The sequence below is a fragment of the Pollicipes pollicipes genome, unplaced genomic scaffold (assembly GCF_011947565.3).
Source record: "Pollicipes pollicipes isolate AB1234 unplaced genomic scaffold, Ppol_2.1 Scaffold_3087;HRSCAF=3621_pilon_pilon_pilon, whole genome shotgun sequence".
Taxonomy (NCBI): Eukaryota; Metazoa; Arthropoda; class Thecostraca; order Pollicipedomorpha; family Pollicipedidae; genus Pollicipes; species Pollicipes pollicipes.
The window spans coordinates 18,245,871-18,261,082 of record NW_023596225.1 but is presented as its reverse complement, the minus strand read 5'-3'; the positions used below and the strand labels follow the sequence as shown (position 1 = coordinate 18,261,082).

At 51.9% G+C, this 15,212-nt stretch overlaps 1 protein-coding gene across 1 annotated transcript; it reads right to left on the bottom strand.

The window, feature by feature from the left end:
- Positions 1-5,675: 5,675 nt before the first annotated feature.
- Positions 5,676-13,623, bottom strand: LOC119090351 (protein unc-119 homolog B). Its single transcript, XM_037213148.1, has 7 exons — positions 13,402-13,623; positions 11,718-11,822; positions 10,879-10,959; positions 10,517-10,627; positions 9,695-9,806; positions 8,384-8,556; positions 5,676-7,396 (listed from the first exon to the last, which is right to left on the bottom strand). Exons 2-7 carry the CDS (start codon positions 11,803-11,805, stop codon positions 7,290-7,292), a joined length of 672 nt encoding a protein of 223 aa, XP_037069043.1. The 5' UTR covers positions 11,806-11,822; positions 13,402-13,623; the 3' UTR covers positions 5,676-7,289.
- Positions 13,624-15,212: the final 1,589 nt, after the last annotated feature.

Genomic DNA, 15,212 nt, shown 5'->3' with positions numbered 1-15,212 from the left:
ATAATATCCGCAGTTTAGAAGCCGTGCGAAGGTATCTTGCATCCCACATATTTGCCTACGGCCTTTGCAGATGCAGCTGCGGGAATCTGTTGCACACTTCCTTCGCCAATTATTTCGCGACGATATTGTCATACCACGCCTGTAAAGCTCATAAAATATTCGGCACCGTCAAAGCCGCCAACATTCGGAGCGTTCCTGGCTGCAATCCAAAGGCGCCACTAATCGTCATCGTCACCCACTGACTCCCAACACCGATCCCTTTGAACACAAGCCGTCCAACAAAGTTCGGAGATAGGCCACAACACGACTCTCCGGGGTCGTCTATCTCCAGCGCCAGCACGGCCAGCAAACTTGGCAGCCCCCCACCACCGATTGTGCTTCCATGCGGTTTGCAAGTCGGCGCTAGCTCCGACAGTGTGATGAACTGGTCATCTCTCCTCCGTATCCAGGACGCGGGAGTTCGTCCGTCCAAGGCTATCCTTCTTCCGCACCCAGGGCGTGGAGGTTCGCCCGTCCAGGGTCAGTTCGCCGGCGATTCAGCTTCAGCCTCAGTTTTAGCCTCAGCCTCGTCCTGTTTCGCCCCGTCCTCCGCTGCTTCCTCCCCGCCCTCTGTCGCGCCGCCCTCGTCCTCCTCCGCTCCGTTCTCCGCTCCCGCCTCCTCCTCCTGCTCGCCCTCGGCGGCGGCGGCGCGGCGCGAGCGCCACATCCAGAACACCACCGCCAGGAGTCCAAGCACGAGCACAGCGAGCACGACGGCGGCCGCGGGCGCGGTGCTGCCCGGTGGCGCCGCGCCGTGGCTCGCCATCGCCACGCTGCCGTCCGGCGCTTCGTAGTCCGTGCTGAGGCCGCGGCCGGCTGGCTCGACATCCGGGTGGTCGTCGTACCCCACGTCAGAGGAGGAAAGGTCGCCTCGCCCTCGGACGGCGGGGAAGATGCGGCCTGGGGGTGAGACCTGCGCCACCACCGGTCCGGAGGGTGGTACCATCACCACCTGCTGCACGGGACAGGCGCCGCGGCCTCTCCCACAGTCCACCGCCCGCTGGATGTCCGAGAGACTGACCTCTTCGCCGCGGGAGCAGTCGTTGAGCAGCTGCCAGCCGGCGTAGGTGATCTGACAGCTGGCCGACTTCTCGATGATTCTGTCACAGGCCCGCTTTGTGGCCAAAATTGAAGATGCGCATCCCAAGATGTTGATTGTGGTGCAAGCAACGAAGAGCAAATGCATCCACATGACGGACATTGGTCACGGTTCCTAGTGGTTATGTTTTAGATACTTTGTTATGAACGCCTTGAGGGCTACGTCGCCTCCATACGAAGGCTCCAGTCGCTTTGGATGACTGGTTCAGGTCGTTTTTAGTGCACGCATCCCGCACAACTAATCTTCGAGTAATGTAGAACAATCTTAGCGATCAGTTTCCGGCTTTCCTGGGAATCCTCATGGTTTGTTTCCGAGAGCAAACACAATCTTTTCAAATCCCATGTTGATTTGCTACGCATGTCACTTCATTTGACCTGTCTGCGCCTATATTCTTGTTTTGCATGCTGGTAGTGCTCTTTGGTCCCAGGTCTTCCACTCCTCTACTCCTTCCGCTCTTGGCTCTCGCTCCGTGGCTTGCTCCCACTTTTCAGACGTGCTGGCGTTTTGTCATTGACATGAAGCCTCGTGAGTTTATGGTAGTAATGCTTGTGTTTTGAGAATGCTGAAAACCTGTACCATGCAACTGATCCCACACGAAGACAACACCGGGTGCCCATTCCAACCGGTCTGACAGCGGTTTTGGTTTAGTTGAAGTAGAGGGAGCACAATGCACGTTGTTTTGATCATTTTATAAGAAACGCCAGCTTCTACGAAAGACATCTTTTCATCCAGAGGCCACGGTCACTTTTCAAATGTGAAGCTGTATGGGCTTAGTTGAGCTGCCAGAACACCATGACCGATACACATCGATAAGAATTGGAGCACCTGGCACTAGCACTAAATCTGCCCGGAATATTTGGAGGTCAGGACTTCCTGGGTAAGTGCAACAATGGCCTGTTTTATTCTTGTTGTCTGTTGTCCTTAAAAAACGCATCAGTCGGCCTCGACTATTTGAGTAAGGCGCAAAAACATGCGATCAAATATTCAGCCCAAAAGAAATGAGTCACGGAGCCCCGGCCACGCAGCGCCTTGTACGAAGATACGAGAAGGAATCAACAGTCTCGTAACACGCGCCTCTCAGACTGCTAGTAGCCTACTGGAACGGAAGATTAACAGACCAATGCTCACTCAGGAGCTCAACCTACTGGAAGGGCATGAGTTATCAGTGATATCACCAAGCTAGTTTTGTCTCTCTCTCTCGTGAGCAATTCTTTGTGACAAGTCCTGGTCGTTTCCGACCCGCCAGTTACTTGTGCTACTACCGGTTAGAGTTGAGCTCATATCGGCACAGCCACCTATATCATGGATTGAATTTAAGATGATAAAGGCGAACTTTTATTGTTGCCAGCCCCGAATGGATCTCGCATTGCTGTCAAAAAACATAGCTGGGGTCAAATATCCGCTGAACTACCTAAAACCGGAAAGACTAGACAAACTCCTTTTTTAGTATTCGAACCCAGGTAGTTGATGTGTGAGGCCGGGGTCCCAACCACTAAACCACTACACTCCCTAGCTAAGTTGCATGGTGCATACGGTGTCCTCGTGATTATAAGCACTACTTAAAACGTCGACTTTTCTTAGCAAATCCAATGGCTGATCGATATCTTCATTAAATCTGGTACCACATGGTATAATGAATGCCAGTTGCTCTCAACAAAAGAACCCATACTGCTACAAAAAAGGCAGGAGCTACAGGCCTTTCTTGCTGGCACGAAGCAGTTGACACCTGCCGGCTTACGCAATGATGCGGCACGCAGATAACGAGTTTGCACTGTTGGTGACGGATGAGCCGTGGGCAGTGTGTATTGCCGCACAGCGGACGCTGTGCCGGCGGTCCGTCCCGACCCAGCCGGCACATCGCACGTGACTCATCCGCACACTGTAGGTCGTCCTGCGCATGGCGCAGCGCAACCGTGTGACGGTGCACGTGGGACGGGACAACGGACGTACGTGCCCGTGAATGTGCATCCGTACATCGCATACCGAAGCATCGGTGAGTGCACGCTCGGGATGATGCAAGTCACCACATCATGTGTGATGTACATCAGCCACGCAACATATATGAGGTTTCGATGATTAGCGTGTCTGTGATCGTGCATGTAGTTTACTGCCACAAGCCTTCATGCTAAGGCATACGGAATGTCCACAGCAAATAGAAGCCGACAAAAGTAACAACGCGCGCACGAGCCTTTAGAATATATTTGTTATAAACTATCAACAGGTAATCTGCAGCATAAATTAACATCGTAAATACTTCGCGCTGCGACGGCTGCCATATGCAGTTAAACGTCCAAGTTCAAGATTCAAGACTGCACCACGTCCAAGTTCAAGATTCAGGACTGTACCACGTTCAAGATCAAGTTCAGGACTGCACCACGCACTGCAGAAAACTGCTTCTCTGCATCACGCACAGCAGGGTGCAATGGCGGATTAAGGAGGGGCGGGACGGCCTGCTCCAAATAAAGGATGTTCCGTCGCTTTCTTGCAACCACGATTTCCCTGCCTCCGTTCATGTAGGTATGATTCACTCATCTCACTGGTTTGTGAAAGAATCAGGCTGCTACATTAATTTCTTGTTTTTAGAGGCATGCTTGATTCGAAGTCTCGACTGCGGAAAGTGGAGACTGTGGAAAGAAAGAAGTCTCCACTCGATTGTGGAAAGTGGCTTGCGTTTGATGATCTTTTACTCCACGTGACGTCCAGTGAATGATTCCAGAGGCCAACGAGCTCATTTTTAAAATCTTCTGGTTTTGCTCAGTAAGGCTGGGGGCTTTGAACGATGGGATGTAAGACCTGATTGCTACACCGGTTATGCTAAAAACTGACGCTCAAACCTGCCGGATTGACTCAGCGTTCCAGGCGTCCTGACACTAAGGTACGAGCCTCGCGCTGATGGGGTATGCATACTCCGCCGCGCAGTGTCCGGCTTGAGGAAATGCAGGCGGTCGCGTGTCGAGTATGGGCGTCGCTCCGTCAACCGTGTCGCTGGGCGGCGATCCTTACCCACGCAGCCGGATCTCGACTTGGGCGGCTGGAGCGTGGCTAGTCAGGCCAGGTCGCTTGCTTTGCGGCGGGGAAAGATGCGGTGCTGCTTCAGAGTATTTCTAAGGGTACAAGCACTAGTATGGCAGCTTCGCTTCTCGTCTAATTCGTCAGACGCTTGCAATGGCTCAGAGAGCTTCGGCAACGTACGAAAGGGTAGCAACGATGCTAGTGTAATGCTCAGCATGCAACAACGTAAATATACGATATCAACTGAGGCAAGGCTGTAACACCTGTCTTTGAGTTACTGGGAGGTGTGTTGTGCCCCCTGCCTCACATGCGTGGTTTGCGAGATGCATAACATGACAAACACAAACCCGTCACATAGATGGGTTTTATTATTTCGGGAACAAAAATCGTTTGAAAAATGTTCGTGAGGCAAAAGATCTTGCGCAAAAGGCCACGACAAAATGACGCGCGGAAAACAGAATGCATTTGTAAGATTGCCTGTTTCAAGCATGGCATCGGCAAATATATTGTGACAACATATCGCGTGGGGTAGATATCGTAAGAGACAAAGATAGCAACGGAAAAAGATGGCAAGGGACAAATAACGCATGGGATGAAGATTGCGTGCTACAATATCGAACGGGATAAAAACCATGCCGGATAAAGGTCGTGATCGAAAAATATCCCAGGTTATAGATATATTCTGGGGCGAAAATATCATTATAAAAGATCGCACGGGATAAAGACCGTATGGAGCAAAGATCGCAGCGACAAAAGTTATTACGGGACCACGATCGTGCGCGTTAAATGCCGAATAAAAGACTATGTTTTGGGTGCGACTATGTGTCACCAAGCCAGCGCTGTGATCATGTGACGAGCATGTTACCCCGCGCACGTTACCCACATGCAGCAAACCCTTTAAGCTGGGTATTGCGGTCTGCCGGTATGTTTCAACACACGCCAATGACACATCGGCACGTGACTGCCCTTCGATGGTCTGACAACGTGAGGCATTATGCATGATAAAGACACGGAACCAAAACACCGACCTATGGGGACCTACAAGAGTAATTGTGGTACGAAGTCGGACAGGTTAATTGCTCTCTAAATATCTCTTGTAATGAATCAAACCCTTGCGTATGGTCAACTTACACCGGCTAGCCAGACAGACGAATGACCTGTAAAGTTGGTACTCAGATCTTAGGTGACCGTTTGTTATTTTGGCATGACCTAGTGTGGCCCCGCGGCCAAATTTAATCATCTGATTCAGATTAAGTGGTACCTGTCTTCAGTCATCACAGGCGTCAAGATTCAGCAGGATGGCACCATTCGCTCCAAACAAATGTGAAAAATCAAGGAAAGGGGCAACACGGTTCCCAGCACTTTGCACATACAGTCTGCTGTCTTGTATGCACTTGTGTGCGTGGGAATGAACATTAGGCATGCAAACCCAAGCCCAACATCAAGACAAATGTTGCAAGCCCAGCATTGTATTACAACGCCGGCTCAAGACGTGCAAAATGGAAATGTTTTTGTTATTCAACCGAACTCCAGTCCTTCATCTTGTGCAGCACGACCACTTTCAACGCAACGTAACTTCAGAACACAATGAACCAAAAAGCACTGACCGGCCCGCCCCGCGGCGTTGAAGCGCGACCTGTCCACCCGGGCGGCGCGCGCTGAAGCGTGACCTGTCTACCCCGGTCAGCGTTGGAGCGTGACCTGCCTACCCGGATCAGCGTTGGAGCGTGACCTGCCTACCCGGGTCAGCTTTGGAGCGTGACCTGACTGCCCGGGTCAGCTTTGGAGCATGACCTGACTGCCCGGGTCAGCGTTGGAGCGTGACCTGCCTGCCCGGGTCAGCGCGGGTCGCCGTCGACTGCGTCGCAGCGCGCCGACCGCTGCCGCCTCCCACCCTTCACAGTCCCCTCACGGCCTTACACTACAGGTGCCGAGTGCGAAGCTGAGGCTGGCGATACACCCCGGGGCCAGATCCGATGACAGGTGGCGGACAAGTCGGCTCGCCAGGAGCGGGCGGGCCACACAGACATCGTGCGACCCCCGCCAGGACTCTGCGGCAGCCACAGCCGTCTGTGCGAAACATACCTTGTGCGTAACACTTGTGTAAAACGACCACAAGCCACATCGGAACAAGAATGAGAGAGCGCTGGTGCCATGGAGCCGACTAGTGCCCGTATCGGGCATGTCACACAATTAGTGGGGATGGTGCGGGGTGCTGTCTCACCAAGCTCCAGGACGGCCTACCTAATCGATAGATAAAATCATTCGCCTCACTACGCAATGGGTTTTCTCCACACTTCAAAACACGACATACAAGTGTCCACCTCCACGTGATCCAGCACATTTGACATCTGTGCGTAATGTAACACGACGCGTGCTATATTGCTCAAAGTCACAGAGAGCACTCCGGAAGCCAGTGTGCTTAGACTCTGGCAGTGGGAGGCAACGAGCACACAAAACACATGACTAGTTCACTCGAAAGCGGCTCGCAGTGACTAGATGCCGCATGAACAGCATACTGGGGCTGCAAGGCGGTCACAACACAAAACGGTCGTCAGGCGACGAATGACTAGAAACCCTGGAGAGCGACGCGAAGCACAGATCGGGCGTTGTACGTGGTCGATTCCTCAACAAAATCCATCTTCCGTCAACAGCGGTCGATGTAAAGAACGCAGGGGTACCGTAGTGGGTGACCCACAAATAGAACAGCCGATTACCGCGTGCATCGAAGAACGTCCACACAGTGATAAACTCTGGTCACCCACGAGTAGCACCGCGCTAGCGCCGCACTAGCGCGGCAGCCAGCCACACCAGCGCGCGCGCCTGAAGTAGAGAGAGAGAGCGGAACAAAACCAGGCTAACCCACCACAAGCCGCGGCGGCAACACCGCCGGCGACGGTGGCCGGGCTCCGCCGTCCGCAGCGGGACACCCTCGCAGTGCTGAGACGACAGACGTGAGCTCCACTGAGCGAGTACTGCGGTCGCTGCTGTGCGTGGCCCCTCACAGACACGGCACGACGGCGGCCAGGGCGGCACGACGTGAGCGCGCGGCAGCAGGCGGCTCGCAGCAGTCCCGCGCTCTGGACGCCCCGGTCCGACGGCCGCTCGCAGCGTGGCGTACTTGGCGCGTCGCGGCCCACTAGGCGTCGTACGCGTAATCGGCCTTGTTGTGCATGATCAGCGTGTTGTCGACGAAGTAGAAACTGTCGGAACGCGTCTCGTACGGGCAGCGCACCATCTCGGCCACTGGCGGACGGGGAGAGGGCGTGTCAGCCGCTGTACCGGATCATCTCACGGGCGGTACGGGGCGGCACGGACGGTTGGTGACGTAGGGGGGGGGGGGGGGGTGGCAGTCACCGTACCGGGTCATCTCAGGGGCGGTGCGGACGAGTGGTGACCGAGAGGGCGTTTCAGTCCCTGTACCGGGTCATGTCAGGGGCGGTAAGGACCGGTGATGACGTAGAGGGCGTGAGTCGCTGTACCGGGTCATGTCATGGGCGGTACGAACGGGTGATGACGTAGAGGGCGTGAGTCGCTGTACCGGGTCATGTCAAGGGCGGTGAGGACGGTTGGTGACGTAGAGGGCGCGAGTCGCTGTACTGGGTCATGTCAGGGGCGGTAAGGACGGTTGGTGACGTAGAGGGCGTGAGTCGCTGTACCGGGTCATGTCAGGGGCGGTAAGGACGGTTGGTGACGTAGAGGGCGTGAGTCGCTGTACCGGGTCATGTCAGGGGCGGTAAGGACGGTTGGTGGCGTAGAGGGCGTGAGTCGCTGTAACGGGTCATGTCAGGGGCGGTACGGACGGTTGGTGATGCAGAGGACGTGTCAGTCGCTGTACCGGGTCATGTCGGGGACGGTGCGGACCGGTGGTGATGTAGAGGGCGTGTCAGAGCGGCGCCGCAGTTCGTTGCAGGTGGCGGGTCTGGCTTAACGACTTCCACCGGCGATGGGAACCACGCGTGGATGGCATGCAGAGAGGTAAAAGGAAAGAAACCACAGTAATGCAGTGTGTTGTGAACACATAACATCGTACACATAATGGCAAAACATGACGAACAATATCGCATTGCAGCGAGGCAGCCTCGCAGCCTGAGATGACAATGCAATGGTTTCAGATACCCACGATGTCTTGTTTAACGTTTTGAAGTTCAGAACACACCAACGGTCTCCACACACGTGCTGCGTAAACCAAAGGGTCCTATGGCGACGTGGTATAAAAAAATGCTCACTCACCTGTGTCCGGGTGTATGCTGGGGAACTCGTAGATGTGTTCGCAAGTGTTTTTGGAGTTGGGTATGCAGAACCCGAACTCAAAGTCGAACGTCTTCAGGAGCTTGTTGCGGAAGAAGTGGCGCTCGATCATGCGGAAGTTGTTGACAGGTTCGGGTCCGATCGTAAACTCCACACTGCAACGAAACCGGCATTTACTTCACAGATAGACGATGCCAGGCAGGCGTTACTAGCACTTCAACTGACATCTGGTACATACCGGACATCAGCATATGTCGTCCAAAAGCAGTTGGTAAGGCGACAACGTCAAGGTTTTACATCCATGTGTCCTACATGACACCACTCTCAAGCACCATGACCACAGACTTACGCCGTATTTGGCACCGCAAACCGGTCTCACATCCCCGGTGAGTGGGACGGCGGGCAGTACATCCCAGCCGACAGATAGCGGTGCTCAAGATGCGGCTCCAGCCATTCGAAGCAGCTGACGCCGCGGTAATTCCTGGGAGACCCCGACGACGGTCGACGCCAAATGCATCACGTCGTGACCCCCTGGCGCGACGCCGCCGCAATAACGTGCCCCGGCGCACCAGCGGGATTAAGCGCAAGAACGCCGGGGGCACAGCGCGGTCACCCAAGGTCACAGACGTGGAAAAGTGTCACGACGCGACCACACCGGCTCACAATGCGCGCAGCGGGTCCCTACAATGCCGGAGTCGAGACCCAAGCCCACTGATGACCTGCCGATTGTACCCGAAGGCGGCGAGCACGAGCAAAACGCAACCGCTGTCACAAAGTTCTCAAAATAAACCCAGTCCAAAGGCTCTAAACATCGTCGTGGGTTCCCCCTATAGCAGCCATTCAGGAGCCGGCGGGCTCACGCCCACACCTCCGCGTGGAGCGCGCGCCGAACACGCCGCCGAGCCGCCGGAGTGTCGGCATTGATCTGTGTGGTGGCGCGGGCCGGCGCGGCCGGTGGCGGCCGTGTTGACAAGACGTCGTCCCGGGGACGGCGGCACCGACCGGCACACGTCCCGGCGGCCGCATGCGACACCTCGCACCGGCCGGACGACATGCCGGGTGTTCTCCGTGGACAGGTTATAGCAACGGTGAAGCGGAGGGCAGACGGCTAAAAAGAGCGGACGAATTTTTGCAAACCACGAGAGTATTGAAATAAGGGGAAGATGAAGGGCAGTAAAAAGCGTGTGAGGGGACGGCAAACAAGCGGGGAGAGCAGGGGAGAGTGAAGAGCAAGCCATCGAGATGGGACAGAATCAGAGGTGCCAAAAAATGGCGACGCCAACGCCGACTTACGTAGCTCCGACCATCTTCAGCTTGAGGAACTTGGGCGTGAAGTGGTATCTCACCAGCCGCCCGGCGTTTGGGCCGGGGTCCCGCGATTCGGGAGTCTCCTCTGGTCCCTCCTCTGCGGACGAGAACCGCGATGTTACTTCTACTACAGACCCACCACCTCACACTCTGTGAACTGCCTTCAACGGACGAAAACCGCGATGTTACTTCTACGACATACCCACCACCTCACATTCTGTGAAGTGCGACTGATCGTCGACCTATCACTTCACATGGGCCATCGTATGTTATCCGAACGGGCACCGCGCGCACATCTCCCCCTCCCCCCACCACCTCATCATTTGCCACCAGGGATGACTAGCTCATCATGAGTCGCGTCCTCTCACATCCGACAAATGCTGCAACAAGGCGACACTGTTCTATGGTCACCAAACAGCAGCCAGCACCATATTCACGGGCCGCATAACAGCAACACCCCCAATCTTGAATGCTAACACATTTGTTGCGGTATCGTCGACGAAACCTGCTCTTTCAGATAACTAATCAAATACTAAAGGGCGTATATCGCTTCCACATGGTATGTACGACTGAAATCATCACTTCGCGGGCGCGATATTATTCCGTTTCTTTTAGCCAGGTTGATCGCAACTTTAAATCAACACCAGGGTACGTCATGTCGTTCAGCAGTTTGTCCTCGCACTCACGCAGCGGGAACAACACGGAGGGGGGGGGGGGGGGCGTCACGGAATCCCAGGTATGGTACCCGCGGACCCTGACGCAGGATTGGTTACTGGCTGGTCACACGTGGTCAAACTCGCCACCCACCTCCTGCCGGCTTCACGATCTCGAACAGCACGGCGCCAGATTCCAGGTCGCGGATCTTGAACCGGGTGAAGTCGATGTTGTACACATTTGCCTCCGGACTGCACAGGTAATCTGGAAATCAGATGTAGCATTGAAAGCGAGCAGAAAATGAAGCCGGGCTGAACGGCACACCGTGATTCTTGCATCAGACCTGTGCTAGAATGCGGTCAAAACATCAGGCAGTGATTCTGCATGTCGCAAATGTGCATAAAATTTAACCACATCTGTCTATGCCCTGGACTATTTTAGATGAAGAGTCGTCAGTCCAGACACCCTCCTGTTCCAAATGTGGATGCAAAAAGTCTGGGGATGGGTGGGCTCACTTTTTGTTGCCTTCTCCAGGCAAAGGACATCCTCCGGGGTGATGATCGGCTTGCCCAGCAGAGAGTCCTCGCTCACCGCATCTGAACATGGGGAAGAACAAGTTGGAAGCAAAGTTCAGCAGAGAATCTCAGTTGACTCTGAGCATAGCAGTGGGCCAACAAACCTAGAATGTTTAGTACAATTATGCCAGCTGTGTGTGTGGCATAATTGGCCAGTCAGCTTTGGACAGCTGCTGTCCACAGCTTACTCTGAAGTCAGAAGTCAGCTGAGGCTTATTTTCATGAGTCTCATATTGCCTTGCTCGGGACATGTTAAAATTCACAGGCAGCAAAGCACATATCTGACTGGACTGCATGCAATATGAGGCATGGAAAACTTATTTGGTGAATTAGACATGTTCCAATGACAACAGAAACTTCAGAGAGTGACACAATTTTATGGTAATACTCTGACTGACACCACATCTCATACACAAATGATATCAGCAAGTAGTGTTTGAAGAGGACCCCGTCACATTTGTACAGCCAAACATACCTAGTGTCATGTGGCTAAGCATTTACAATATCATTTTATGTTAACTATATGTCAACAAAAATAGCCTTTTATTACTCACAATGCCAAAGTTTTTCCCTTTGGCATTTCACTGGTGCACACATCTTTACTCAATGCTTCTGTTTGAAGGAACATAAAGTATGCTATTGCTGAAGTTGTTGAACCTACCAAGACAAATGCAGCATGAATGAGTGAACTGTCTCTCACTTCAGTATGTAACACTTCTCCAGAGATCAGCTGTCTGCTCAGTCTGATATAAAATATTGCAGCTATTTTGCATCCTTACCTTGAGAAAGCTTTGATGAAGTGGTTTTGCCAGCACCTGAAAGTATTCCAGTTCCTTTTTCTTTTGTGGCTCCACTCTTAACACTCATGCTGATCCCTGGTAAACCTGTGGAAACCACACTGTCAATGCCTATGGAAATACCAATGTCAATGCCCCACAAGCTCAAAAAGTAAGCCTAACTTTGCTGGCCCCAAGGTCTTAGGTAAATATGTTCCTATCATTGCAACAGCATGCATGTGATCGCCAGAGCAGCTACATTGCTTAGTTCAGCTGACAAGGAAATGTTAGCTGGCAACTAGACATGGAGTATTGATCCCCAACGCAACCTAATATGCCCGGCCTGGGGCAGACACATCATGGCATGTAAACCTGTCAGCTGGCGCTATTCAAAAAATGGTTAGAATGACTCAATAAATGAGCAACTGGATCAGTCTGTTCAGTGCATATGCACTATGCTTTGCTAAATAAATGCTCTGCTCTGAGCCCAAAGCTATCTATACATGCCACTTGAGCTAAATTCAAAAAAAGAAGACATGTTCACCGTACTGTGTCATTTGACCTTCTTGAACCCAGCTGGATATGTGGGGGGAGGGGGGGGGGGGGAGAGAGGAAGGGGATAAGCAGAGAGTAATGCCCACACTTGCATGCAACATAGGGGAAGCAGCAAGACAGGGAAAATATCTAAACTTTCTCCCCAATTTACCTCTCAAAATGGTTTCTCCTAATACTTGGCTCACTTTCTCTTCAAAATTGGGACTTGTAGCCTCTTACCACCTCCTACTTAAGAAGTAAACATTACTTCACTGAAGTCCAGTGAATTTAAGGATTTGGGGGTGTAGTTTTACAAAATGAGTTGGAGCAATAAATAGTGTTTATCCCCAGATTCTGCCTACTTTCTTCCCAAGGCTGGGGGGGGGAGGAGAGTGGGGGGAATGCTCGTAACTCAATACGAAACTATACACCCCTGCAAAGACCCCTGGATTGTAAGGACTGCCAGAGCTTTTTACCCAAAATCCTCTGACCCAAGGGAGACCTAATAGCACCTCATGGAGATTTGGAACATATCATTAAGCAAAATGTCCCACAAATCAGAATATTTTTGACAACAGGGTTTTGTCTATTTTTGGCCCAGAATCAACAGTTCAATACATAAAGACAGCTCAACAAATATATGTGCTGTGTTTTCAGGTGCCTTAACTTTGGGTTACATGAATCATTTGTTTTCAGGATTTTTATCATTTGGTTGGCACACATATTATTTTGTGGTGCCAGATATACATAGCCTATACAACTATTAGGAGGAAACATCTACAATGCTTAACATTGGCGACTAAGGGCACAAAGAACTAGTGTTCATAGATACATAGCAGCAATTACACATGAACTACATTGAAATTAAATATGTATTCAACTTGTTTCATTTGAAAACAGGTATCCATACATAGAAGTAAAACAGATATCCACACATACTTCATACCTCACTGATCATACACGAAACCACCTACCTAGCTTATAAGTGTGTATATATATATATATATATATATATATATATACATATATATATGACCTGATTTCTCATCATATAAATATAACAAAGCTTGTTTGTACGAGTACGGGTCCACCAGACTACGTCCATCCATTGTAATCTAGAACCGTGGGGAAAAGACTCCGAAGCAATCCTTACCGAATAGCCGATAAGTACCAAGACGCCTCTTGGGTGCTTGCGTACGCCCTCACACACGCATGGTTATGCTAGCGCATTGATCGTGCAGGGTAATATTGATCCCTATGCACGAGCACCACCTACGTATCGCAACTGTCGCGTAGAGCAATAAACGCCGCGCTTGATCAAAACAACATAACTGCGTTCCCACGCAACCGCTTGACGTCATAAAACGATGCTCGGGCCCGGTTCGAAATCTGAAGGCTTCACACTGGCGGAGAGTCGTCCCGTTCTTCCAAAATATTTAGGAGGCTCGTAAGCGCCGGTGATCAGGGGTTTGGTGGTTTGGTTTGGTTTGGTTTGGTGATCAGGGGTTCTTCCTTCTCATTTGGGCACCGCAGCCCCCAGCTTGGGCTTCAGCGCTCCAACTTTGGAATGGAAGTGGGCAAAACCCGGGAAGAAGTTGACAGATTTGTTGTTGAAAGTTGTTGTTGACAGATTTGGGGGCGAGGTTGGGTCATTTTTACTGCACCCCCCCCCCATCCCCGACTCCCGACCCTTTTCGTGAACTACACCCCTGACAGTGCATACGAGGATCTTTCTGTCTGACGGTGATGCTGGCTTGCTATTTATATAGTAGGGCATTTGAAGGGCATGTTGCACATTTAAAGGCATTGAAACAAGCATCAAATATGACTAAATAAGCTAACTTATAACATTGGTATACTTTTAGTCAAAAAGTGGGAAGTGAAAAATGTTGTTCCAGGCAAGATATATTGCACAGCACTGATTGAGAGCCCCCCTGACGACCGTAAAATCTGAAAACCGTGCGGGGCTGTAAACTGCACCAAATGATGTTCAAGATGGCTATTGCAGTTCAACACCCCCACACAAATGTGGAGCGCTCCCTTTAACAGTAAGTTACACCCATAGCCTTACGCGGCTACGAGGACGAATCTCCGGCAATTGTACGTCTGCAATACGTGTTCAGAGCACAACTGGGGAACTGCGGGAACTAAGGGGGATGTTGAGCTGAGTTCTCTTAGCTAGGTCCTCAACTTTCGGGAAATTAACATTGCTGCTGCGGTTGTTGACTGATAAAAAATCAACCAAACTCGTTATGTCCTGGTCTGCCTGCCCCCCCCCCCCCCCCCAACCAACTGTACTGGAAGACTTACATTGCTCGTTACGCGCGCATCTAGGACGGGGGGCCACCGTGGTGGTTGACGTCATGGCTTACTTACTGACGGACTTGCAGCGCTAATAGCAAAGGCCGGGGCCAAATTCCCAGCCAGTTTCAGCAGACAACCGTGCCGTTAAGTCGTGTCCCACGTTATGTCAGAAACTGGACAGAGTTGCCCTAATCAATCACGTTTTGAACCGAGCTTTAACCTGAGTCGCAGATGTTTCCAAAGCAGATCCCAGCTGAACGTTTCATTTCCAAGAGTAAGCACAAGCGAGCTTGCTGTATGATTGCGAGCATTCGTGTAGGCGGTTTTCCACGCCAACTAGACCATCATTTTACCCACCGCGGGTACGAAGGCGTCTCGGGCCGCCATACTTTCTCACAGCGTTGTCTATCAGTCTATCAAAAGACGGGCTAGGAAGCCTCTCTCGTCCAGACGTGTGTGCCAGCGGCCATGAACCGAAGTAACTGGCTGTCTCCTGGCATTATTCGATACAGATTATTCTATGCTGATGAAATACAGGGATGTGTTATGAATAATACATAAAATAAAGGTTAAGAATATGAGCATGGGCATTGGGTGGGCTACATACACTGGGCAACAATTTCGGGGAGGTTGGATTTGCGCACATGACCAATACCCCGC

What these genes read in the sequence shown, in the direction of transcription:
- LOC119090351 (XM_037213148.1), bottom strand. Translation starts at nt 11,805, where the DNA reads ATGAGTGTTAAGAGTGGAGCCACAAAAGAAAAAGGAACTGGAATACTT. An exon ending in TTCATCAAAGCTTTCTCAAG is followed by an intron (nt 10,960 to 11,717) that starts GTAAGGATGCAA and finishes CCCCATGTTCAG; the next exon opens with ATGCGGTGAGCGAGGACTCT. An exon ending in CAGCATACACCCGGACACAG is followed by an intron (nt 7,397 to 8,383) that starts GTGAGTGAGCAT and finishes CCCGTCCGCCAG; the next exon opens with TGGCCGAGATGGTGCGCTGC.